The sequence below is a fragment of the Cyphomyrmex costatus genome, unplaced genomic scaffold (genome assembly GCF_001594065.2).
Source record: "Cyphomyrmex costatus isolate MS0001 unplaced genomic scaffold, Ccosl1.0 scaffold18, whole genome shotgun sequence".
Classification (NCBI taxonomy): domain Eukaryota; kingdom Metazoa; phylum Arthropoda; class Insecta; order Hymenoptera; family Formicidae; genus Cyphomyrmex; species Cyphomyrmex costatus.
Window position 1 is genome coordinate 1,534,800 of NW_017275824.1, and position 26,934 is coordinate 1,561,733.

Genomic DNA, 26,934 nt, shown 5'->3' on the forward strand with positions numbered 1-26,934 from the left:
CTATTTGTGAGATTTGAAATATATAGACGGGCGCGAGAACGCTGCAAGCTGCCGCCTGTCGTTCCGAAACGAGATGTAACATAATCAAAGTGAAATATGGGTACGCGCGTTAAACAAACGACTGGCCGAAAGGAAAAGAGAATTTCAAGTCGCGTTGAAACTCTTGGCGAAGAGAAATATACGTAATGCGAAAAAAATAGGAAGAGAGATTTCTTTCGATTGCTCGCTTTCAAGCCGATTATAATCGAGTTTTGTTAAGTTTTGACATTTATATACAATTTTTTAATACACAACCTCACAAATACTTTCTAAAAATGTTAAAGAGTATATCTAACATAAGAATCATCATATAGATATAGAATGATGAAAGCTTGATGAACAATGCTGCAAAAAATTTGACATTCTTGTAATCAGCTTAAGCGTCTATAATGTCTATATAATTATTTTGTTGATTATGAACAAAATTATTTTCAAATCTGTATCTACCTAAAATTTTAGATACTTCAGCAAAATCATCCTATCCGTGTACAAAATATGCGAAAATGATGAATGCTTTGCAGCTTTGCGACTCAGCAGAACAAAAAGTCAAAATGGCTATTAAAAGTATATAAAAATAATTACTTTTCGACTTCCCCCCCCCTCTCTAGTTGAAATTCATTTTAACGTCATTTTGATGTTCCATAAATAAATATATATATAGAAAATCTTATTAATTAAATTTTTACAAAATCTACTCTGTGATTAAATATTGGTCTAGTTTAGTCCACGACCTACACTTGATCTAAATTTTATCTAAACATGAGAAATAAGTTGTTTACACTATCGCGACCTTCATGTTTAGGTCTAACATACGGTATAATCATTGGCTGCATTCAACAGAAAAAGCAGCTTTGCAACGGTCGTAAAATTCTTGAATATAATCCATTTAGATCCAGTGAGGAACTAAGAGCAAGACTAATCATATTACACACATTTCTTGATTTCAATTCGTTATATAGTTTTGTGGATTTTCTATATTTTTATTCCCCGTTACCGTCAACAAAAAGTTATGAAAAAAACTGAATATTTTTAAATAATTTCGGTGCGTGGTTTGCAGAATTGAATATAAGTAAGTACACAAATTTACACTGAAATATTTAAGCATTAAGATCCACTTTGATTGGACGTAACATTTCTTTTACTTAACTAAAATTACCTGATACTTGGAACTGTATTTAATAATGCAATAATTAAAAACACAAATTTTTATTATTTTTAAATACACAAAATTTTTGCTTAGTTTTTTTATTAATTAAACTTGTTACTGTTTGTAGAGTCGACCAGTTTGTTTCCAAGAAACACATTTGCGTTTCTAATGGAAAATTCAACACTTTTGTTAGATAGTTACATCAGTTTCTACTCCCACATAGTATTTATCGCATCGCGCAATCTTTCGTGAGCGTTTTCACTTCTTAATTATACAAATGACTGCGAAAACCTGGTCACGCACCGTTTACAAGTGAATCAATCGGATATTTTTCGGAACGAGTTCCGGATTAGGACGACAGAAGCGAACGACCGGCCGGGCCGGCAAAAGAAAAAGTTATCGATACGCAATTAACGTTAATCAGAGACGCAGAACAAGAATCGCCTCCAGCATTTCTGGGCGATCCTTCTCATTCACGAGAGAGAATTAATTCAGTCTCGTTTTGTAGATTTTATCTTGTTACGTAATCAGCGTGAGACAAAAGGTCGAATGCATTTATATGTCGATCGAAGCGAAAGATAATCACTAATTAGATTAAGGCTGATAAGAAAAGTAGGTATGCGATATCATCACTATTTTCTTATAAAAAATTGGTTGGTATAACAAGAGGATCAGCGTGATCTGTCAAATAATATATTAAAAGTTATATCGATTATTTGTTATAACAATAAAATAATCAAAAAATTGTTGCAAAAATGACAATTTTTTAATTATTTTGTTGTTGTGCAGCAAATAAGCAATATGATTACAATTACAACAAAGAAATGGCAAAAACAAACAGAAAAAAGAAAAATGTATTTTAAAACTTAAAAAGGTACATACTTTATTCTTTTATAATTAACTGCATCAAAATTGCGTTTTAAAATTAAAATTAGAACATTTTAAAATTTAATGTATGTAATTTGAAAATTTCAAAAGATTTAAATTTATGTTCTGGAAAACTTATTTATATTTTTATGTGTAGCAAATGAATGATTTGTTTCAAACATAATTGTAATAAAAATAGATTCCTTTTTTTTTTATTAAATTGTTACTATTGATTTAGAAAGATTGAAGTAATTTAGAATATATCAGTCTTTTCTTTAAAGTATCGAGTTTGAGAAAGATGTCGATACGTTTAATTCTTTCTAATGGAGTAGAAAAATTAATATTAAAGAATGCGTAATCTAAATCTATCATATATGTAGTGTAGAATAATAAAAATTAAATGGAGCACACGGTATTCCTTAATATACCTTGTGAAGGAAGACTCTTACAACAAGTGGCTCGTTGGTCTAGGGGTATGATTCTCGCTTAGGGTGCGAGAGGTCCCGGGTTCAAATCCCGGACGAGCCCAGTTTTTTTTTTATTTTTTTTCCTTTCACTTGCGTGTAGATTACTATTCAAAATTTCATTTAAGGTATCTGCAATATTTTTGCTATTATTGATATAATATTTCGAAAATTAAATGTTTTAGATCCACGTACTCTCTACTTCACGTATAAATATAGTAGCTGTGTTTAACAGAAAAAGCAGCTTTGTATAACTGCTGTAAGATTTTTTAATATGATTGAGTTATACATTTAGATTTAGCAAGAAACTAAGAATTCATCATATTAATATTTACAATTAGTATATATAATTTTCTGATTTTTTACTATATATACCGACGATAGATCGTTCATATTCTTAATTGTCATCATTTTTATAAAAACATACAGAAATTATTACATAATGTTTACATAAACTTTAGCTAACGCCTTTAGAAAATATTTATAAGGTTGTGTATTAAAAAAATTGTAACATAGAAGTTATAAATGATTACTTGATGCTCTTAATATTTCAAAAAAGAAGCAAGACACAATCGTGTGTATCAACAATAAGAATTAAAAAATCTTACAATAATTGCAAAATTAATAATAATATTAATTGCAAAGCTATACTTTTTTTGTTGAACGTAGCCAGTGAAAGTTCGATCGGTTTATTTACGTAGCGTTCGTTTGCCGGCATTCTTGATGAATTCGTCATCGTCGATTAAACTGCCGGGCAAAATTATCCGACCAACGTTATCGTAATTATTTATCGACGTGACAATCAAATTCGATAAGCACTCCAGTATTTCGCGCATTGCGGTTTTACGAACGCAATTCAGAAAGCTTTCGGCATCAAGGCGAAAAAATCGTCTTAAATACTTCGAACTTCGAAATTAGATCGAGCGAATAAGAGCAAGGCGAAGACACGAAAATACGTTCATCATTGTTTTTTCTTCTTCGCTGCCTCTGAGCGATATTTTGCGTTTGTTCGAAAAATGTTCGCTTTATATTTAGAAATGTTTTTTCGCGAATGTCTTTGTTATCAGCGCTGGGTGTCAACATTTCAACTGCGTGAATCTATGTTTAATCATAATACGATAACAATCCGCGATCTGCATCGTCGGCATCTTTTCGAAGTGGGCGCGAACATGAATCTATTAATTCGCACCTATCTATTTTATTCACACCGGGTTCGAATCTATTCTGTAACCTTAACGATATGAATGATTACATTTTCACAATTACTATAATAAGAAAATTTTATAATAAGAAAAATTTTTTATTTTATTTAGTTTGATTTGGTCCCCATTGTTTATTTTACTATAAGTTACTTTAATATATAAAACTGTGTAACATTACTTTTCTTAGTTTTATACCTTTTTTAGTTAAATTCGGAACTGATAAAAACCCTGTGTTAGTTAAATCATATTATAATATGTGTAATATCTTAATAGATTATTAAATGTATTTTAATTATTCTTAACATCCAATTTGCAAAACAGCTTATGCTTCACTTATTTCCACGAGGCATTCTGCGACTTTTCGTTATCACGCGGTATTCTTTGCCATTCTTGTTGTTATTACGGGATGATATTGTCCTCCCGAGATAACTGTGGGCATCTTTTCGCGGAAAATGCGAGCGCGAGTGGTGTTTCAGCGTCCGGATAAAGTTTATCCTCTCCGGAGTAATTGCAGAGGCTTTTTTTTTTTGCGCGCGTCTCGTCAATGACAAATCCTGTCGGAAGTGAGCTGGTTTTGGCAGATCCGGTTGACAAAATGGTGCCAATATAAGGTTTCAGCACATCCGTGTTATTCGCCGTGTTATCTTAGACTCAAGCTTCAAATCAATCAGAAATTAAAATCATTTTCACTGATTGGTCCCAGATGCATTTTTGAGATCTATTGTCGTCGACATTGAGCGTCTGTGTCTGTCACTGGAAAAAGACAGACAGACAAACAAACAGAGAGAGAGCGAGAGAGAGAGAGAGAGAGAGAGAGAGAGAGAGAGAGAGACTTTTTCACTGATTGGTCCCAGATGCATTTTTGAGATCTATTGTCGTCGACATTGAGCGCCTGTGTCTGTCACTGGAAAAAGACAGACAGACAAACAAACAGAGAGAGAGAGAGAGAGAGAGAGAGAGAGAGAGAGAGAGAGAGAGACTCATGCAACGATCCAAATGACCGTCAATTAGATATCCATTCGACATTGAATTCATCATATCGATATCATTCGACATCAATTCAATGAGTCATTTCTCACTGGGAATCGACATTTATTGTATGGACATCGTATAATTTGCCCTTCTCTTTGCTCCCAAAAACTTCTACATCAGAATTTCAAATTTTTCTGTGTTATTTGGGATTGAACGTACTGTTCATTAAAAAATAATTATATTCAATCAGACAATTTTAATACATTGTACATACAACTAAAAGTGTTTGGACATCCATATGACATTGAATTGTTGCATGGATAGATGATAGGGAGAATGACCTCCTATCTCAGATCAAGTACGCTCGCTAAGCGAGTAACAATCGCGGATCCTTGAATATTAATTAGGTATATACACGCGCTCCTAAAAGTGGGATTAGCCAGCATGAACCAGTATAGATGCTATCAACGTCTTCATACAGAAGTGCAGCCCGATAGCGATGCTGGAGGGTTGCCTGGTTCTAGAAATAGGTTCGAAATATAACTTTAACTATAGGACTGGCACTTTGAGAGGCTTAGGCCCGATTGTGCACCAACGTTATTTTGACTTTAAGCGAGACTTAAAACTCTCTCTTTTTCAAGACTTAAAAAACATAAAATGTAAACAACAATCTAATAAAATAAAAAGAACCAGAAAGGAAACAAGAGAGAGAGAGAGAGAGAGAGAGTTTTAAATCCTGCTTAAGATCAAAATAAACCGTTGGTGCAATCAGACTTAAGTCAACCGCATTCCCTGGCGCGGCTTCTCGAAAGTTTTACACGGCATCTCTGAGATAAACACCGATCGCTTTGTTACAGTTTCATGGCAATCACCACTGGCTCGTTGTGCCGGGAAATACTATAGGAGATACCACCTAGATCGTCCTTCGCCGATCTACCTTATGCGTGGTTTTTTAAGCGCAATCTCCTCCACTCGCGATTTGTGGCTGCGACACGCATACCGTTCCCGCCTTTGACGACCGTCATCATCCGCGCCTTCGTCATCCTGGCGATGACGAGGACGACGGAAGAAGACGTCGCGCGGCAAGGAGATCCGGTGGGTGGTAGACCATGCCGATCGTGTCTCACACATGTCGCTCGGCCGTGCCGCTGCTCTCCGCTCCTTCGCGTGGCGGTTCGAACCGAATTGTGATACCGAGACTTAGTTTAGCTTGCGTTTACCTCTCGTCTCCGCGGGTCAGTTAGGCTCGCGCTTTCGAGCCGCCAGCACCGGCTGTGTTCTCTTTCTCTCTTTCCCGTGATCTTCCTCGATCGCGAGGTGATCGATCCCACGTCTCGAGAGCCGAGTCCTTCCCATCGAATACAATTATTATTTAAAAAATTCTTTTTTTTTTCTATTTTTTTCTTTTCTTTTTCCACTCGTCACAATCGCCACAATCGTTCTTGGCCGCACAAGGCACATGCGAACCGACAGTCGCCGAAGAAGATAGTCCTCGATTTGGACCAGACAGAGTCTCGCTGTTTTTCGAGTAAGTGGTGCAAAATTGTTGAATGGTGCTGTAAAAGGCACGATTGATTTTCATTTTCACCGAGAATGAACGCCACCGTGACAAGTGAAAAATCGCTCAGAAATTTGTCGAAGTTCTGTAAATAGTTGTCAATTACAGATCTTACGAGTAGCAGTTTTTCACACAGAAACTGAAACTATAAATTCACAAATTATTACAATAATGAATGATGGAAATTGAATACAAATAATTATAATTTTTCTCTTAGAGAAAGATTTTTAATGTGAAAAATTAAATATCTATAAAACCATAATTTTCGAATTTTAGTGTGTCTGAAATTAAATTTACTACAACGCACACGTGGTCGATGAATTGGTCTTATCAAACAAATTGGTGATAACCGAGTTTTAAGATATAATAATGCTAATTGCATTCTTTTCTCACTTTCATTCACGGTCGCCAGTTTTATCTCTCTGTCGCGACTGATGAATAGAGACCTGAATTTGAATATCTTATCAAATTGCTATCAGTCGCTGATGCCATTCGTCAATACGTCGTGAAAGGAAAATGAATAAATGCTTTACTTCTCCTCCATCTTTTTTCTCAAACATTCTGGTGACAAAAACAAAAAGATTTATTGCGTATTTATGTGCGTTTAACCTATTTTAGTCAAAGTGATTGCTGTAGGAAAATATGAAATTTTATTTCTCTATGAATAGATAAAATATCGCTTGGCAAAATAAAATTTTGCTTATAATAAATTTTTGTCTGGATAAAATCCTCGCGTTTATTAACCGTAATAATAATTTGCGTTTTCTAAAAATATCGGGGAAATAAAACGTATTTAATTATATATTTAAAAAAATTTATTTTGTTATGAGTTCTTATATTATTTGCATTATCTAAAAATACCAGGAATAAAATATCCAATTATAATATTTACTTTAAAAATTTATAATTGAACAATTTAATGAATATCATTTGGATTTTTTTAAAATAGCTGACGATTGGATTTCAATTTGCACCAATTTAGATCTTAAAATACTCACTTGGATAATCAAATAGTTTCGTTCAATTAAACGATTCGCAGTGCATTCGTTTAGTTTAACGCAAAAAAAAATTGATAGAAATTGGTTGTTCTTAGAATCGCTTGATCTTAATGATGAAGTCAGCGACGAGAAAAAATGCGGGGTACATGCGTACGACGGGAATTATCCGCAGACGAACTTTGACAAGTGTGAACGCGCAAGTTTGATATCCCGATGTCGCGACCTGCACGATCGGAATAGCAGCCACTTAAATAGCGATTTGTCTGTTGTTATCGGTTTAATCCGCAAATAGTATCAATCCAATAGCACAAATCCAAAGAAGGCGACGCTTCAATCCATCGTGATCAGAACCGAGAGATCGATTAGTAAAAATCGAATAGATTCGTGTTTATATTCTACATTCTATTGATTTTCGCCAAAAGGATCAACTAGGACCAAGATTCTTTTTCTCAACTTCTGTTTTTTTTTTTATAACGGTTTACTCGCTGGTATTATCTTTATAAGTGTAAGAAGAACCTCATCAAGGCGCATTCTTAGCTGAGAAATTTATATCGCGACGAGCTTGTAACTCTATGCAACCGGTATCTGGCGGCGATTAAGTCGAAGAGAGCAGGCGTGTGCGTTTCGCGCGTGATAAGTACGAGAAAGAAACAGGAAAAAAAAGAGTAAAATTAAATTAAGAAAAAATAGCAGCACCAAAGTTTTTCGTTGGTCGAAAGAGTGTCGAGAAATTCATAGATTGTAAAGAGAATGATTTTTGGCATTTGTGACTGTAGTAATATTATGGTCATTACTGCTATAATATTAATAATAATTATATTGTATGATAGTTCAATTAATAAATAGTATATATAGGTGGACGAAAATGACTAAAATTATAGTTGTATACTATAAACTATTGTAAATATTATAATTTAATTATGATTTATAGCCATTTTTTGTGTATATATATTTGTTAATAGAACTATACTTATAATAATTATTACTAACATTATAACAGTAATAATCATAATTATGATAATATGTAAAATGTTACAATATACATAATTTTTCTGTCTAAAACTTTTAGAATAAATCTTACTCTGAAGAGTGAAATCTCATTCTTAAAGATTAAAAATTAAGCTACTTCTTTTCAAGACTGGTTCAATTTTCGCTCTTCAGATTGAGATTTTACTTCAAAGAATTTAGAGAGTAATGTTACCATACATTAGTTTAGGTTTATAATCTTGCTTTAAGAGGCCCTAAGCTGTAAACTTTTCTTTACATTGCTGACGATGTGTTGTGATAAATATCTCGAAACTCGCACACACTCCTCAAACTTCTTCACTCTAATAACAAGCCGCAGTCTTGTTACTCTGCGTCGATTGCTTGTATATATGGTAATATTTCAATTTGCATCGGGTGTACCATGTTAATAGCGTTGACTTCTTTATAAGTACACGTTAGATAAATTGTAAACAGCTTGCGGAGCTGTAAACCACATTACAAGGCTGCGACAAACGACGACGCAACGGGAAGATGTCAACGCAAAACTTTACACGCAATTCGTCCTTGCAAAATGCTATAAAAATGTCAGAAAGTCTTAATTTTAATGACAGATTATTTGACAGATAAAACATTAAATTTCAGTTAGAAAAACTTTGAAAGGAGATATGATTTTTGAAAGATCATTTATACCAGCATTTTCTTGCGATACTTTCAATTATAAGAAAAAAGATTGAAATAACTAAAATTTCATTAAGTTTGTTTTCTATATTAAAGTACAAAGTTACAGCTAAATAAAATTAGCAGTTACATAGGTATAATTTACAACATATTTGTTGTAAAGCACAGTAAATGTGTGTTAATACAGCAAAGACAGTTTTCTATGAAATTCAATATCCAAAATTTTTAACAAAATGTGCTAGCTATGGCTCATACTTTTGCCGCAGTAAGGAAGAAAACTTGTCACATTAGCAATTTTTATTGTAGCAAAAAATTAGCTGAATTAGCATTATTGATAATTGCTTGCAGACATAATTCCTCTGTTAAATCATCAACTTTTCTTAGTTATAGATGTTGAACTTACCCAAGAAGCTTTGCTGAACTATCCAATCTATTTTTTTCGTAATTGCTTTAGAAAATGCGGTGATGGCGGATGAAAAATATGCCTCTAGGCTTTGCAAAGTAAAAATTTGAGATACGATCTCGCATTGTTCCTTATCTACGGACACTCGAAGGAATGTCACCTTGGTGAAATGGAGCGTATCACAGACGTATTTCAAATATTTCTTGACGCCTCGTGCACGTGTAATGTGAACGGACTTATTTCCATTTCATGCGACAAATACGAAAATTTTTAGAATGTTTTGAAAATCAATATTCTATCTGTGTTACACATTTCGCTTTCTTGGTAGAAATGTGCATGCAATGTGCGTTTCGCAAAAAAATGTTATTATATTTCTTCTAACAAACAATAAATTTAATTATATTGAAACGCTTATTTTATGTGGAAAGAATTTTATTTCGATAATGTTTAAAAGATAAATTAAATATATAAATAAACTTACCTATTTATTATATTTTTTAAAAGATTAATCAAGTTGATTTCAAGAGTAGCTTTGATAAAATGTACCCTGCAATAAATCCGCTCTTTTTATTTAAAATAATAATCTGATAAAAACGGATAATGGTTAAATATCTTTTATATTTCTTTTTTAGGAAGAATAATAAACGGAAAATGGATCGGGAAAATGGAAATATATAACATAAATAAGAGAAAAAAATCCTATATTCTGAAAATGAATATTTGTTAAATAAAAACATAATAGTTAAATAAAATTAATCGTTCTTGTATTAAATATAATGTTTACATTAATATTAAATATTCAACTAACCCTATCCAAATAAATATATTTGTTAAAATTTAGCATATTTTTCTCTCAGTGTAGGAATATTATTAAGCACAAAAATTCGCTGCCACCGAATGTGTATAGGATTTTTTCTCTTAAAGACATCGGCGCTTTTTCAAGCTGAATCAGTATTAATTTGTAAACTATGCCTTTCGTTGACTCTTCAGCCGTTGCATGCAGAAGTCGACAGCAGCAAAATTTATAGGCGCAATTAAAGCTCTCACGGTATAGTTGCATCATCAAAACAAAACGGCGACTAAGAAGTTCCATCCGATGATTCTGTTCTACTTCGAGCGACCGTATTAATAATCTTCCCGACGCGTGTCGCGACGAAAAGTAAACATCTTTTGATGGACGGACTGCGGCGTGGATAAATCTCGCGTTAATCCCGCGTTAATGAAAAGGTCGGTTATCAAAACGAAGAAGATGTAGGTCAGGCTTTGACTCCATGAGGTAAAATGCTTATCACAATGCTTATCAAGAATGTCGTGGCTCGACAATTTTTGAAGATTAATTGCGACGTCGCGATCTCACAAGGAATTTCTCGTTATGCATTGCTCGTGAAAGATAATATCCAAATATTAAAAAAAAATTAACGTTAAAAATACCCGTAAGATAGGGTAACATTAGGGGGAGCTTTTACAATACCGTTTATCCAGATACGGTGAACACAAAAGTCACGTTATTCTTTCCTTAATTAGTTGTAAAGAAAAAAATAACGTGACTTTAACGTTCACCATATCTGAATAAATGGTATTGCAAAAACTTCTTATCGTCTTAAAATCAGTATAATTTTAAGCAACTAATATAATGAAATAAGGGCAATGAGCCAATTTTCATTAAAATCTTTAAATCAATCTAATATATAGTATAATTTTAGCTCAAAAAATCTAAACAATATGCATGTCAAAATTAAGACATAAGACGTCTTACAAATGTTCCAAATCTTATGTTCTATGTCTTGATTTTTTACATATGTGCTGTAAACATTTCTTAAAATTTGGTCTAAAGTTATCTCGACTGTGAATCAAAATTCATAGATGTAGTCAAGGGAGACGAGGCAGGGGGCCCTTCAAATTTTAAAGAATAAAAATAATTAAATATTTATGATTTTGTATTTAATTGCTAATTATTAATTAAAAATAATAATATAAAGTACAAAACAAGTCCAATAATCCATACTACTCGACTTTCTTCTCCCAAATTAAAAGTTACAACTCTAATTTGACTTTCCTCCACTACGCAGAAAATCCTGGCTACTCATTTTAAAGTTACTTTACTTTATGGTAGATGAAAATTAATATTAATGAAAAGTATTTCATTTAACACATTTTGTCAAAAGCGTCTATTAATCTGGAGACGGGAGTCTTGATTATTTCAGAGAACGTGCGCGACACACGTTAGTTTCATAATCGAGTATGCGTCAACGCTACGACGTAATCCCCGACACCGCCCGCATGTATTATAATTCACTTCTCAGAGAGATCGGTATCGCGACACCGGCAGCAAAGTGCGGTACCAGGCGTGTCCGCAATTTGTCGATAGTCATCAGTTGGCAAGCATTAATGAATATCCCGCGACGATAATTGAACGATTATCCCATCGTTACGATTGCGATGACGAAAGTATCACTGAGCATACGATCGACTGGAGCATATGATAAACAAAATTTTGTTAATTATCGGGGATATTAAAATAAATGCGGGAGTTTTCAGTTACAAGATACAGATATCCCTTTACAATGAAATCAAAGACGGAGTATGCAGATTGTTCGTTATATTTACTTACGTATGCAGCGCTGACATTTGATTGTCGGGCATGGTTTATGTTCTAAACCGTAATAAAAAGAAAACACAGAATAAACACGACAGAATAACCCAAGCTCCAATAAAACTTTAAAAAATTATTATCGAGAAAACAATAATTAGAAAAAAATTATACACTTCGGTTAGAAAAAATGATGAGCATATTATATTTTACTTTATTTGTTAGAGAAAAATTGTACATATTAATTACAGAAAAATTATGTATTTTGTTTTGTTTCACTTTTTTTTTTATTATTTTATTTTATTACTTGGTTTATTGGGCTGATGAAACAGTACAATTAAAACGTTCCTCCTATGATTTTATTGGTGAAAACTAGTTTAATTCTTATTGTAAAATTTAAAATGAACTGGTTTAAATTTTAAGATTTTTGATAAACGTGCTCATGTTTGTTGATCTTCCTGCCTTTCTTTTTTATTACTTTATTTTACTCTTTTATTATATTTTATTCACACGCACACACATTATCTTATCTACGCGTAGACGTGTAAAAGTACGTACGTTAATGGAGCTAAGAACTTATATGTATAACGCATGCCATCATCATAAATGAGTGTCAGATTGCACTGACACTCGCAAGATCGATATACTTCATTACTGTAAATTAACCGGACGCGCTTATTGCGACTTACCGTTATCATAGGCACCGCCATTGAACGGCTATTAGGGATTGCAGGCTATTAATCACGTCCAATAAATCAGTTTACGATGTTACAGAGGCGTGATAAATGTCTGCAGCACGAGATGTGTGTCGGACACGTGATTTGGATACGCGTTCTTGAGGTTAATCGCGTTCTCTAAAATAACGTTGAGTCTTAGCATGATGATGTTAATGAAATTTTGATTATATACTCTCTAAATTCTTTAAAATAAAATCTCACTCTGAAGAGTAAAATTGAGCCAGCCTTGAACAAGAGTGGTTCAATTTTCAATCTTTAAAAGTAAGATTTCAAAGTGGCAATCCACTCTAAAAATTTTAAAGAGCTACTAGTATAATTACTAATTAAACTTAGCGTTGTTTTGATATCAAAGTGATATCTCGGGATGATGAAAACCTTTAATGATGATAAATTCATTTAAATCAACGGAATGGCGCATACATCACGTATAAGTTACAAGCTATTCCAAAATGAGTGCTTTCTCGAGAGGTATGTGAACGCAAACATCCTATAATACCGCGGAATTTGGGGCAACAGCGCATCATCTTGTCCTGCTTGATATGACGTACACGCTATTTTTAGTATTAACAATTTGTAGGGCCGCGAATAACAGTGGCGCGCCGTGCAGTAAACAGGTTTTAAAAAAGAAGAGTGTAAAATTTATTTTATAAACGCTAAAAAGAGGCGCGAGCAAAAGAAAAGCCAACGGGCCGTTTATATAAAGCCTAAAACGTGTGAAAAGGAAAACAGAGTCTTACACAACTAATAATAAACTGGATTAGTATAAATGTAATTTGATTTCTACCAACTATATTTGAAAATGACCGCATGAAAAGAATTATATTTAAAAAAAATTAACTTGTGTGTGTAAAAAAGATTATATTTAAAAAGTTCATAAATATTATGTTTGAATTCCAATAGAGAGTTTCAAGTGACAATGAGATGTATTGACATATTAAACTGAAATGTGATAAATTCTTCATTTAGAAAAAGTGATGACAGACGGAATTACTCGCGGGGTGCAAAATGTTCGCACAATTTCTCGTACCACATTCGTAACATTTGTTGCCCGTCGTTCCTCATTCAACGAGAAAAGCAGGTAGCATGAATCAGCTGGCACAAGTCTTAGTGTTGACGCAAGAGGTCGAGCTTACAGGCGATCGCTGTCCGATCCTGCACAACGATTCGGATTTGAGAGCGATGACCATGAATGCGTGGGTCGAAAGCTCTCATGCAGAAACGTATTTCTTTAACAGAGCACAACTAGGTTGCGAACCAGACAAATTTGCACGCTGAAAGCAAAATATTTCTAACTGTTATCACTGCGAGTAGCAAAATATTGTTGCTTGACGCTTGCCGCTTGTTGCGTACTGTTTGAATTAAGCTTTAATTTGGTAAATTTTTGCGTTACCGGAGGTAACAAAAATAAAACTCCTCGTGCGATCTTAAAAAAAATTTCACTTGGCAAGTTAGCGAAAGCAACACGTCGCGAGCTGACTTAGAAAATTTTTTGCATGAGATAAACATTTTTTAAATGTTCAAATGTAAACATACTATATATATTGAATAATGTACGTTTTTAAAACATTCGTACTAAGTCCATGGATGTCTGGACCAGATTGAAACCAAGTCTGGATATCTCTCTCCAATGAATGTTCTGTGCTGTCTGGATATTTAGTAAACCTTTGTAAAACATAAACATTTTTTAATATTGCATTAAAATATTTAACACAAAAATATTTTAGAAATGGTATATAGATATTATAAAAAGGAATAATATTTTAAAAACTCTGATGTTCTGGACAAATTTATATTTTAGTAAAATTTCATAAAAAAAAAATTTATAAAATATTTCATGTTGTGTGAAAGATTTCTCTAGTCTTTTGTATATGATATTTTTCGAGAACAAAGTTCCTGAGAGCATGTTTTTGTCCAAGAAAGAAATAGGGAACATGAAAAATTCCGTAGTTGCGTTGATCAGAGTCAATCAAATGCTATACTTATTATTTGCTTCAAGCTTACTCCACGTCGAGAACGGGCATAAAAGAAAGATGCGATTCTCGTCAACATTTGTAAAAAAGCTGCCGTAAAAAAAAAAAGCAAAGAGTGAATCGCGGGAGAATCTTTTAATTCCGATATATTCTCCCCCGTATACGCTTTTTGTACCATCCATAAAAATAAGCAGAAGCAGAATATAAAGCAGGGGCTTTATACGTCGGTCCGTTTATTTTTCCAATATCCGGCGGGGCAGAATGCTCGAACGCATTCAGAAATACCTACACGAAAGAAGTAGATACGTGCTCACTTTAATCTTTTCCCTCGGGACGATCGTCATTCTCTCGAAATACATCCCTGCAATCCATGTAGAGATAAATGCACCAGAGCTGCTTCGTCTATCGTGGATTAAAAGGAATTTTCGACGCTATTTAGAAGCAAAAGTAGAGGGAAAGATTATAATTAATTTTTTCTTAAATTTCTGTGAAGTTACATTCCTGCAATCCGTGTGACAAATAAAGCTGATCGTATATCGTAGATTAAAAGAAACTGTCGACGCTACTTAGAAGCAAAGTAGAGAGAAAGATTAATTATTGTAAAATTGATACTGATTAGAAAGATATTGAAGAATGTGTGTTAATGTGCATAACTTTTTCTGCGGCGCCCAGTATCCTTCGTGAAAGAAGATGATACGAGAAAGTTTACGCGTGCCGGTTCTGTACGCCGGTCGTCTACGACCGCTGACGCGAGCATTGATATCGTGTTATGTCATTGCGTTTAACGGCGCGCTTAATAATCAGTCGGCTGCCAGGGATTACAGAATGCCCTCCAGCTTATGCATATATGCAAACGTTGTCGTCAATCTGCTTAGTATAAGCGAAAGATTGCCGATAGAAATTTCGAAATTTGTCCTCTTTGACGAAATTTAGCTCTGCCACGTTCTACATTGTGGTTTTTAAAATTTTATTTATGTTAAAAAATTTTATGTAAGTAAAAATCAAATGTAATTTTCTCTTCAGGAAATGCGAGGAATAAATGAATAAGATATACGTAATATGTGCATATTGAGAGAAATGTATGATATTACAGAAACTTTTTAAATTAAAAAGTAAGAAGTTAGAATAACCAAATTTTGATTAAAATACTTTTTTTTATTAAAAAATAAATTTTTAATCAAAAAATGATAAAGTTTTTGTAAATTGTATATCACAAATCACTTCTCTTAATGTATGGAAGGAACAACTTTCTAAAAATTCAGCTAGATTCAGAGAGAGATCTCTGAAAATAATTTTATTATATTATCAAAATAATTATGTAGGACGTTTAAACTGGTCGTTAAAAAGTCAAAACTTTTTGCAGCATTGCTCATTATCCTTAAGCGCGTCTTACATAATTGTTTTGATAATCTAATAAAATTATCTTTTCAGATTTGTAACTACCTACAATAAATTTTTAGGTACTTCAGTAAAATCGTTCTTTTTATGTGATAAGAGAAAATTACGAGATAAATGTAGTATGCGGAAGTTTGGAATGTTAAACGTTGATGAGCTAAAGAGAATTAAGAGATACTGGTTTCATATCAAAATCTGCATACTCGCTGAAAGCTTGTTGAACAGAAGACCCTTCCTTCCAAGGAAAGAGAGGTGTATTCGTGTATTCATCAAGAGTAATAATTTGAAGGACAATCGTCGATTGACGTATAATCTATAAGTATTACACGCGTAACAGAGCGTTGTATCAGCGGCGGATGAATCACGCAGCCAATTCGATGACAGGCGGATGTGATGCATGTGTAACGAAAAAAGTGAGGAAAAATCCACGACTTGCGGAAGTGACAACCTCCGACTTCCCAGCATGAAGAAATAATTTGCTCGGTGAAAGATGCGATTAATTCATTTCTATCCGATGGCGTGGCGCGAACGCGCGAGCAAGTTGACGCGATGCTTATGGAATTTAATCTATAATTATGATGTAAAGACTACGCTCTGGCCGTCTAATCGGAGACGCGCGTTGCATTTAATCAGGGAGGCTACGTCACTCGTAACGCCACGCGCGGCTTCGCCTGTGCTGATCTCACTCGTCACCGCTACTGCTTCGGCTTCAATCAAGGAGCGATACAAGTGTGAATGAAAATTACTTCATGATTTTTTTATGGCGTATACTTTATGCTGTACCGTAGAGAGATAACCTTTTTAACACATTGATTGCTATAATTAAATTACTTTGTTTCCGATGATTTTTATCAGCGTTATATGTTTAACATACTACTTAATTATATTTGTCCTTCACGAAAACCTACAACAAAATTTTTATTTTTACTTTAAAACAAATTAACACATTGCGAGTGTTTATCTATACAATAAGAAGTTTTAAAAAGTATAATATATGAAAATTCAATTAAATCTTATAATAATAAAATCAATTAAGGTTCCTTACAATTCAAATATAAATTGGAGAGAATAAAGGGCAATTTCATTGATAGATACGTTTATATTTTCCTACATATTTCAAGGTCTTAAGGACTGCATTGATTTCGTAAAAGCTTACACATTTCTACATCTTTAGATGCAATAAACCGGTTTAGACAATTTGATCTTTGCCAAAGGAAAGTGTCACTTGTATCGGGAATTGATAAATAAATAATAATAATAATGATGATAAAATGAAATAAATAAATAATGACACAAACAGACAGAAGGAAGCACTGATGTAACGCGAGAAATAGGACACCGAGGTACGTATTGTGAAAACGATATTCCTGGAAGCGACATGTGCCTCCTTATTTGCGTCTGTGCAGAGCAACATTACGGTATACGAACAGCATCACGTGCAATTCAGACACGAAGAAGGAGGTTCGCGCGAGTAATTAACGACGACCGTGCAGACGTCTGACCGTTGTAGGTGGGTAAGATCAAATCGCGGCTGCAATATGAATTCGCTGTTAATGGGGCTAAACGGGTCAAGAACGCTTTGTCGTGCGGTGATGAACGATAATAGCTGATAAATAACTGGTTAATATTACGTGTTACCTGCTGATTAATATTTCGCGTTACTTACTAACGCGCCTATAAAGCTCGATTTTTGCGCGCGCCAGATGATAACGAAATTGGTCTGTGCCACTGAAAAAATTACTATCGATCGGCGATGCTTGCGCGATGGTTCAGAATCGATCAAGTATAATATATTATAGCTTCATAAAGTATCATACTGATCGATAAAAGTTATTTTGTTTTATTTATTGATTTTACACTGATAAAAAAACGAGCAAATTTTCTTGATTAAATAATGAAAATATTTAATAATTATAAATTAAAATTATATACCGATAAGAATATAAAAATTAAATAATAAAACGGATATGCCCTATTTTTAGTCGAAGCAAATTTTGGTGTTTAATCAAATTTATATGCAAATTTGCAAATACATTTTTAGTTCTATATATTTTAATAATAACGCTATTATTAGCATTATTATTAAAAACTGACTATCAATGTAACTTGTGATGTTATTTCATGATTTCAATTTTCGATTTGTTCCAAATTCGATAAACCAATTCTGTACGCAGTTTATGGAACTGAAAAATGTATTTGCAAATTTGCATATGAATGCTGTTGAGCACCAAGATTCGCTTCGACCGAAAATAGGATTGTTTTTCTTATTTGAAAATATCTAATATATCACAAAGCCAAGTTTATTTTTAATTAAAACAAAGTTATTTTTACATAATCGGCTAATAATTATAATCGAACGTATATTTCGAAGACAATCAATCAAATAAAATCAATATACAAAAGGGGAAGACACTGTTCTTCTCATAAGTTATAAGCTAACCCGACCTTTGGTGAAGGGAATTTATGAGATGCCAGAGAAGAGAAAGAGGCAGCTAATAAAAATATACAATCTGTGATCTTCCCTACGGCAAAGGGATTTTAAATTGACTCCATTTTCAAGGCTGACTTTAAAGTAGCTTATTGATTTGGAGGTCCTAGAAGCCATGTATCTTAACCTTGGTAACCTTAGAAATACTCCTGGAGTCGCGCCAGTCTCCGGAATCAGCCGGTTAAGCGAACTGTCTGTCTCCGTCAGTGTGTCAACTCTACTTACATTAATTAGTATTCAGATCTCATCGGTCTTATTCGCCGGTTGTTCGACTATAAGTGTTTGTATTATTGTAACTTAACATTCTAGCAATTTTAGCTCGTTGGAGTCTCGTGCCATGGTCAACGCGCGAGAGGCCCAAAACGAAAATAGTGGAGAACTTTCAACGCGCTATTTCAAGTGCATCGAAATTAAACAGCTGTTGCGATGCATGCCAACGAAGTTACGCAGCAAAACGTTAGTTATCTAATAATGCGTCCGGTGATTTGATTCTCCCGTTATCGCAAAATATATCAAATCTGCGAATGATGTAACTTTGGACCGCATCCAGAATTCGTGAGTTTAGTTCTCGAGTAGATGAGCCGCGCATGAAGGCGATTCGCATTTCACTTTATAGAACTTATTATCGATTAATTTCTGTTATTTCTTCCGTTGTTCCTCCTGGAGACCTAGTAGCTGACCTTCAAGTAGAACTTTCAGCTCTCATTTGTCTCAAATTTAGTATTTATTTCGAGAGTCACAGAAAACTCATTATTTTACCGTCATTAATTTTAAAAATAATTATGTGTAACGCTTAAGTTGATTACTTTTGGCAAGATTGTTATCATGTTTGAGTTTTTTACATTATTATATTGACAGCTCAACAAAATTATTTTTAGATCTATATCTAGCTATATTATAAAATACTTTGACAAAATGTTCTCTTCGTATAAGCTACGTTCTTTTTTATTCCTGCATTAGATTGCACCAAACTTTCCTTCTCATTTTCAACAAATCAAACATATACATACCTATTTCATTTGAAGTTCCAAAGGTGTGTGTATACTAGTTCACAGCTGTAGAAAACAAATCTTATATCTCTTCATGTTTATTTATCATATTAGCGTTCAAACGATTAGAAATACATAGAAAGGATAGTTTTGCTAAAACATCTAAATTTTATTTAAAAACTTAGATATATGATAGCTGCTCTAAAAATAATTCGATTAGATCATCAAAATAATTATATAGGACGCTCAAACTGTGTATAATATAGTTACTAAAATATAAATTTTTTTTTATAGTATTGCTCATCATGCTTGAAATGCCTATATGAAATTATTTTGATGGCCCAATAAAATTATTTTCGTTTCTTACCAAATTTTTCAGCAAAATCTTTCGTATAAATTCTTTTCATGTGTCAGACGAGCGAACATAGGCACCGCACGTTTGCGCGGGAGAGAGATTTCAAAATGCAAATTCAATTCTCTGAGATTCCACACGCAGATATCGGTGATTTATAAATTCGCCAAACAAAACCGTATCAAGTCTCCTCTTCTCCAATTTACTTATTTTTTTTATAACTCGGGGGTCGGTGATACATCTCGGGGTTGTTCGTCGGCCGCAAGCTCGTTTAATTTGGACTCAGTTTTTAATTATCATTCCTTCGTCCGAGCATGTCCTTATTGTGACCTTCGTAGGGCGCGACGCTGATGTTATGGGTCAGCTGTCTCGTAGACGCACCGTTGCGCCCATTATTCTTTCATTCAACTCGCTGGTTCTTAACTAGAGTTTTACGATCTTCCGTTTAGTCTTTACACCAATTGATATTATTTGCTCTTCTTGCCGGACAAAGGGGACGGAGTCACAGATCTGGAGATCACGAGGCTCCCTGATAATTTTCATTTTTTTTTTTTATTTAAATTTGTTATTTGTGGGTAAATTACTGTTTATTGCGTCGATGGCGCGAAGATGACTTGAGGACACTTTGTGGCGTGTCGGGGAAAGACGGGTCAAACGGACGACCCACTTATGTGTTCCCGAGCGACGACAGATTATTTGCATTAATTGCCCGCTTCTCTATGAAAGCGCTCGTCTCCGCGAAGAATACGCGCGATCGGGGACACTCGAGAAATCCTTCGTCCATACGCGCACAGAAGCAAGCTGCCGATGCAGTTCTCGGAAGCATGTAGAATGAGGAGCACATTGGAGTACGCATCGTTGAGTAAAATAATTTTGCGCTTCATGTATTATAAGAATGTTATACGGATTATGTAGATTCGCGAATCCTCCGCGTCCTGTGATTCTTCGACTAATTTTCAATCAATTTTTCTATAATTTTAAGAATACAAAAAGAATGAATATTGCTGAAGTTTTTTTTAAAAATTTAGCTAGATACAGATCTAAGAATAATTTTGTTGGACCATTAAAATAATATTTATACGTAAAAAACTTACTCTCTAAAACTTTTAGAGTGAAGTGTCACGTTGAAGAGTAAAACCTCACTCTTGAAGATTGAAAATTGAGCTACTCTTTTTAAATACTTGCTTTTATATGATTATTTTTATTCAATAAAATTACTTTCAGATTTGTATCTAGTTAAATTTTTAGATATTTCAAAACCATCTATTCCGTAAAAGACAGAGTTTGTTTAATGAGATGTGAAAGTCGAAAGAGATGAGTCGAAGTCAAAAGCAATTAAGCTTTATTCGCTAACGCGTAAATATTGTGCCTATTTCTTTTTACGAAAAATGTTTATTTCTAAAGAATGTGTAATTTTACTACGTATATTGTGTGTGTGCATTTGGATCTTACAGAGAAGTGAATGTGCGTATTTAAATTTAATTAAGCACCATTGGCTGGAAAATCGGTATCGTTACGCAAGCACGTGTGTCTGTCCGAACTCAGGAAGCTAAAATCACAATCCTCGTTCCAGTCTGGTAAATTTCATTAATATTATAATGCAGCTGATTCGGGTGACACTCGATTGTTTCAGAGTTACGTGATCCGTAATAGATGATGATGCATGGACCGATCGTGTAGGCAACAGATGTTAGACTCATTGCTGCGATGAAAACGGTTGAATCGCCGTCAACAAACAAATTGTTTCAATCTAATCGTAAATTATTAAATTTCTCGATGTATATATATATATATATATATATATATATGTATATTTGCCTTATTGGCAGAGATTGATTGTAAAGAGAATAGAGTTACATTTTTTTATTGTTATAATAAAAATTAATTCAGCTTTGAGATGTTATTTTTAACTAATTATTTTTCAATTAGTTTTGATTACACAATTTTTAATAAAGTAAATATAAAATTAATAAAAAAGATAATAAGTATCCAAAGGTTAAACATTGTAGAAGTCATGAAAGAGAGAAGATACAAATAATCTTATAAATATCGTCTAAATTAAATTCTCGCAACTTCGTATGTCGACTTCTAAGGTTTGTTCTTTATTGCTGCATTAGAGTAGACTGGAACGTTTCTCTTCCCTTTCGTGGAACTTCAAACATATTTCTATTTCACATTTTAAATATAAAGAGTATTAATATACTAAGTTTAGCTATAAAAAATAGACTTTTAAAGTAAAAGTTATAAAAAACTATAAATTTTTATAGTTATAAAATCTATGAAAAAGCTATAAAAAGATATAGCTGTAAAAACAGATTTTTGAACTAAAAGAATTAGAAGTTAAAGAGAGAGATTGTGAACGGTTTGTCGGGTAGAATGTTATGCGTGAAAACGCGTTGCACAAGTCTAGAAAGACTTCCATCATTCTCTCTAGAATGTTTCATGACGAATCATGCGGCATTTAAGCTGCCAACACCTTGAAGTTGTTCCAAAGCAGACGGGATGACGCGGCCAGCCCCAACATTGCAAACTCTTGGCAGCGTTATTGTTGTCAATTGCCAGTTGTTACCGAACCCTACATACCGCTTGAGCACACCTGGTTATGTGACACTGGTGTGTCTCTCGAAGTTGCGCGAAGTTAGCGAAAGTTTGAGAAAAGTTTCATTAGAGTAAATTAAAATATTTAAAATTAAATAAAAGTACATCGTGAAATTAAAACACAATACATAAAAATATAAATAAATGTTTAAAAAAACATAAAAAAAATTAGTAAAGGTACCCATTATAAAATATAATATATAATCCTTTCAGGATGTGGACCGCACACTGCCAAAATTTAGTATTCATCGCCTTTGTGTTCTTACCCTCTGTCGTGAGAGGTATTCCGGATTATTCTGGACTGCCACCGGGACCGTATTGTGCCGCGAGGTATCCTGAAGGCAGTTGCTGCCCAGGACGACAGGATGAGTGTAGCGCGCCGATCCTCAAAACGTTGTGCTACTGCGACGATTTTTGCAACCGAACTCGTGAAGAGGACTGCTGTCCAGATTACTGGTATCACTGCAGAGGGCTGCCGTCGACCACGTCAGCACCCGAGGAAATAAGAAGTTCGTATATCTATTTAAACGTGCATTTATGTAATCTACTATAATAATTTGATGTATTTGAAGAAAATAAGTCCCAAATATATGAATAATTGAAATTGTTAACTTTTATTATTGATATATTAAGTTTGTATTTTCTAAGTCTCGTGTGTTAATCCAGGATGCTTTTTCCATGGAAGGGAGTACAATCACGGGCAAACGTTAAAAGTTAATTGTAACACATGGTAATATATTTGCTTTTTAATGTAATAAATGAGAAAAAAAATATGCGTGCTAATTCTGTAAGTTTTATTTGCAGTAAATGCTCCTCGCTTGGTAAGCGCGCCGAAGTGCTCTGCGAGGAGAATCGATGTTTGATCGAGCCGGAATTAATGGAGGAACTTAATTTACAAGGGCATACCCTAGGTTGGCAAGCAGGCAATTATTCCGAATTCTGGGGAAGAACACTTCGGGAAGGTGTGGAGCTTCGTCTGGGCACTCTCAATCCCTCACAATCCGTAGGTGTTTTAGAGTTGTTATCGAGATTGAGTTTAAATAATTAAAAGTCTTTCCATAAATTATTGCATAAAACATTTACGGGATACTTCCTTCGACAATGAATCTTTGTAACGCCTTGATCACAGCAGAATACGTCTAAGAGCGGCAATCAATTATTCAAGAAGACAAATTTAAAAATTGCTGTAGGTACGAACAGTTTTTATACAGCGGACTTGTGCACGAAACTCTCTTTATACTCGATGAATTCAAAATAAGGCAACCTTAACACGTAACTGTCGCAATACCTGCATGTAAGATTAGGTCAATTGCTTGGCTTGCGCGATCAAAGTTAAAATTCTAATGGGTAAAGTAATCTTTTGTACTTCGCTGCGGGGCTCTTATGAATAAGAATGACGTTGCAGCGTCTTTTAGTCCTCCAAAATATCTGAACTCATTGCCCGAGGACGCGAATATCTTTTCCCCGATCATAAATGAAATCCGTCAATGTATAATATGTAGGTGAATGGAACACGCGAGGCCCCAGGGCCATTTCATTTAAAGCTCGCTTAATTTATACACAATCTTGATCACAGATTTTATTTTATACATTAACTACAAGTATAAAATGAATCACTTTCATTTGACAATAGATTGGCTTGAAGAATTAAAGAGATTTTTAATTATTATTTGATTCAATGTTGTGTCTATAAATACATTTCGTTCTATGATGCACTGCTTTCTTTTGCATAGGTGTACAAAATGATCCCGGTGCGACGCATTTACGACCCGGATGCACTACCACGGGAGTTTGACTCCAGGACGCGCTGGTCACGCGACATATCTGGCGTCCACGATCAAGGATGGTGCGGTGCGTCCTGGGCCATATCCACAGCCAACGTTGCGACTGACAGGTTCTCGATCATGAGCAAAGGTGCTGAGGACGCAGAGCTGAGTGCCCAACATCTGCTCTCTTGCAACAACAGAGGACAACAAGGCTGCAGAGGCGGTTATCTTGATCGCGCTTGGCTCTTCATGAGAAAATTCGGGTACTTTTTTTATAATTTTATGGTGAATTCAATCACTTGCATTACTGGCTCAGTTTTGCATTAAAGGCTGCTTTTATATATATATAAGATATCTAAGAAAAAATGTAATGGCGTAATATTCATAATGAACTTTTCAATGAAACAATACATGTACACTGTATTAAATAATATAATTATGTCATTTAGTCATTTAAAATATTTATGCTTTTACATTTAACGTTGTCATTTCATGTATAATAACTTTCAATATGCATTGTAATGCAAGTGACTGAATTTGCTGAGATTCTCTTTTAAATGTCAAACAATATTTTTAATTGTACACACAATCTTGATCATAGATTTTATTATTTTATGTACTAACTATAAGTATACATATATGTATAAAATAAATCATTTTGATTCAACATTTTGATTAATTTAAAGAGATTAAAGAAATCCTTAATATATTACTATTTTATGTTACGTCTAAAAAGGCGCTTTAATATATAACGTACAATAGTGAGTTTCTGTTCAAACACGTGATTTTTTTTAATATCATTAATCCTCCTGTCACAGATTGGTGGACAAGGAGTGTTATCCTTGGATCGGTAAGAACGAGCGATGCAAACTACGTAAAAGAAGCAACCTAAAGGCCGCCGGTTGTCGAAAGCCACCAAATCCACTGAGAACAGAATTATACAAGGTCGGGCCGGCTTACCGCCTGGGCAACGAAACTGACATTATGCAGGAGATCCTGACCTCTGGACCAGTACAAGGTAGCCGCTACAACTCATTGTCGGATGGTCACTTAATTAATTGAAATTTTTTAATCGCAAGGAGAATCAAAATAATGTCAATGTGACATCATATTGGCCGATTACTGATACAATTTATGTCATTCTTTTTTTATTCATAACTCAGTCAGTATGGCATTATTTTAATTTTCTTGTTTTCCTTTATAGGATGCATCAACATTTAAAGTCGTTATGTTCCGCTAAAGGAGGCATAATATTGCGACATTAAGAGAATATTATTTAAAGTAATGTCTTTTTTTTACAGCTACCATGAGAGTTTACCAAGACTTCTTCGTTTACAAAAGCGGCGTATATAGGCACTCTCAAAGTGCGGAATTACACGATTCCGGTTATCACTCGGTGAGAATAATCGGTTGGGGCGAGGAGAGGTCTTATCGCGGTCCACCGCTCAAATATTGGGTAAGTTTACACGATATCACACTCATATCACATGATAACATTTGTAACGGTCTAAAAAAGAAAAGAAAAGGTTCAAAAAGTGGCACACAAGTGTATATCATTTTTTTATACGTGTGATCATTGAATACCATAAAAATATCTGAACGTTTGGAAAGTTGGAAATAATTTAAGAACAATTAACTCCGCTAGGAATAATTAGATAAATCGACTTTGAACGGCTAATCATTTCTGGTTAGAACGTGTTGCAAATTATTGCGATGTAAAATGATAAATAATTTAAATTTAATTTTTTTTCAGCTGGTTGTAAACTCTTGGGGGTACAACTGGGGAGAAAACGGGCTCTTTAAGATCCAAAAGGGAACGAACGAATGCGAGATCGAGTCGTACGTGCTGGCGGTATGGGCCAAGACGACATAAAAGAAAAAAAGAAACAAGGAAAATGCCAAAGTACTAGAATATCCGATTGTCATAACACTGTTGGTGCATTTATTGAATCTCCGTCGTCGGTTCGTCGTCATGCGCAATGATGCGATTGCCATCGGGGACAATGAACGATACATCAATGTTCGAAAGTATGTGATCCAATTACCTGATCCGTATATTGCCTTATTACACGTTGGATCGGGAGGAAAGGAGACAGAAACGAAAGGAGGACAGAGTTGTTTATATTTAATATAAGTATATGTGGATAGTCGAAAAAATGTCATCGTTATTTTCTGATTATTCGTAGATAATAATAATCGTTTGACATAGAAACGCGTTCACCGTTACGCGTCGATGATCGATATGCTGTAGTAAAAGTTATGTCTTTTTCACGTGATATCATCCACGTGTTGCGGTGACTTCGATGTGTAAGAAGTACTAAGTGCCAAGCGCTTGAAATAAATTTTTTAAGTACGTAATAGTCTCTTTTTTCACTTCGTTAAACGATACAATACTTCTACTTGCGGAGTCAAACACTTGCGTTTAATTGCGTTTTTTTTTTATTTAATCAGTTAAACCTCTTTGTGTTCTATTTTTAGAATTAGACACACGTACGTAATGTGTAAGGAATACTTGTCACGGAAAAACAGATTCGTTAAAACAACTAAAAATTTTATTGATTCAGCAAATCTATAATCGTAGTATTATATATGTATATGGACAGTCAGTTTTATGTGTTAAAATAGCAAAATTATACCGCTGAATAAAATGGTGATTATAGGTAATCACATTAGTTATAATAAAATAGTACTCTTAATACCGCAAAAATGATTTTTTATAAAAGTCAATCTAATA

At 34.0% G+C, this 26,934-nt stretch overlaps 1 protein-coding gene and 1 non-coding gene across 4 annotated transcripts; both read left to right on the plus strand.

Annotated features, from left to right (window-relative positions):
* The first annotated feature begins 2,509 nt into the window (after nt 1-2,509).
* On the plus strand, nt 2,510-2,581 carry TRNAP-AGG (transfer RNA proline (anticodon AGG)). Its single transcript has one exon. It is a non-coding gene; the product is annotated as a tRNA-Pro (tRNA).
* Nucleotides 2,582-5,922: 3,341 nt separating this feature from the next.
* On the plus strand, nt 5,923-26,558 carry LOC108772123 (uncharacterized peptidase C1-like protein F26E4.3). 3 transcript variants are annotated; one of them, XM_018537577.1, is made up of 8 exons: nt 5,923-6,219; nt 22,648-22,943; nt 23,101-23,164; nt 23,239-23,437; nt 24,168-24,463; nt 25,019-25,218; nt 25,502-25,656; nt 25,954-26,558. In XM_018537577.1, exons 2-8 carry the CDS (start codon nt 22,649-22,651, stop codon nt 26,071-26,073), a joined length of 1,329 nt encoding a protein of 442 aa, XP_018393079.1. In that variant the 5' UTR covers nt 5,923-6,219; nt 22,648; the 3' UTR covers nt 26,074-26,558. The 3 variants fall into 3 exon arrangements, with proteins under 3 accessions (XP_018393079.1, XP_018393080.1, XP_018393078.1); XM_018537578.1 differs by lacking the exon at nt 5,923-6,219 and adding an exon at nt 20,671-20,693; XM_018537576.1 differs by lacking the exon at nt 5,923-6,219 and adding an exon at nt 22,157-22,505.
* The last annotated feature ends 376 nt before the right edge of the window (nt 26,559-26,934 follow it).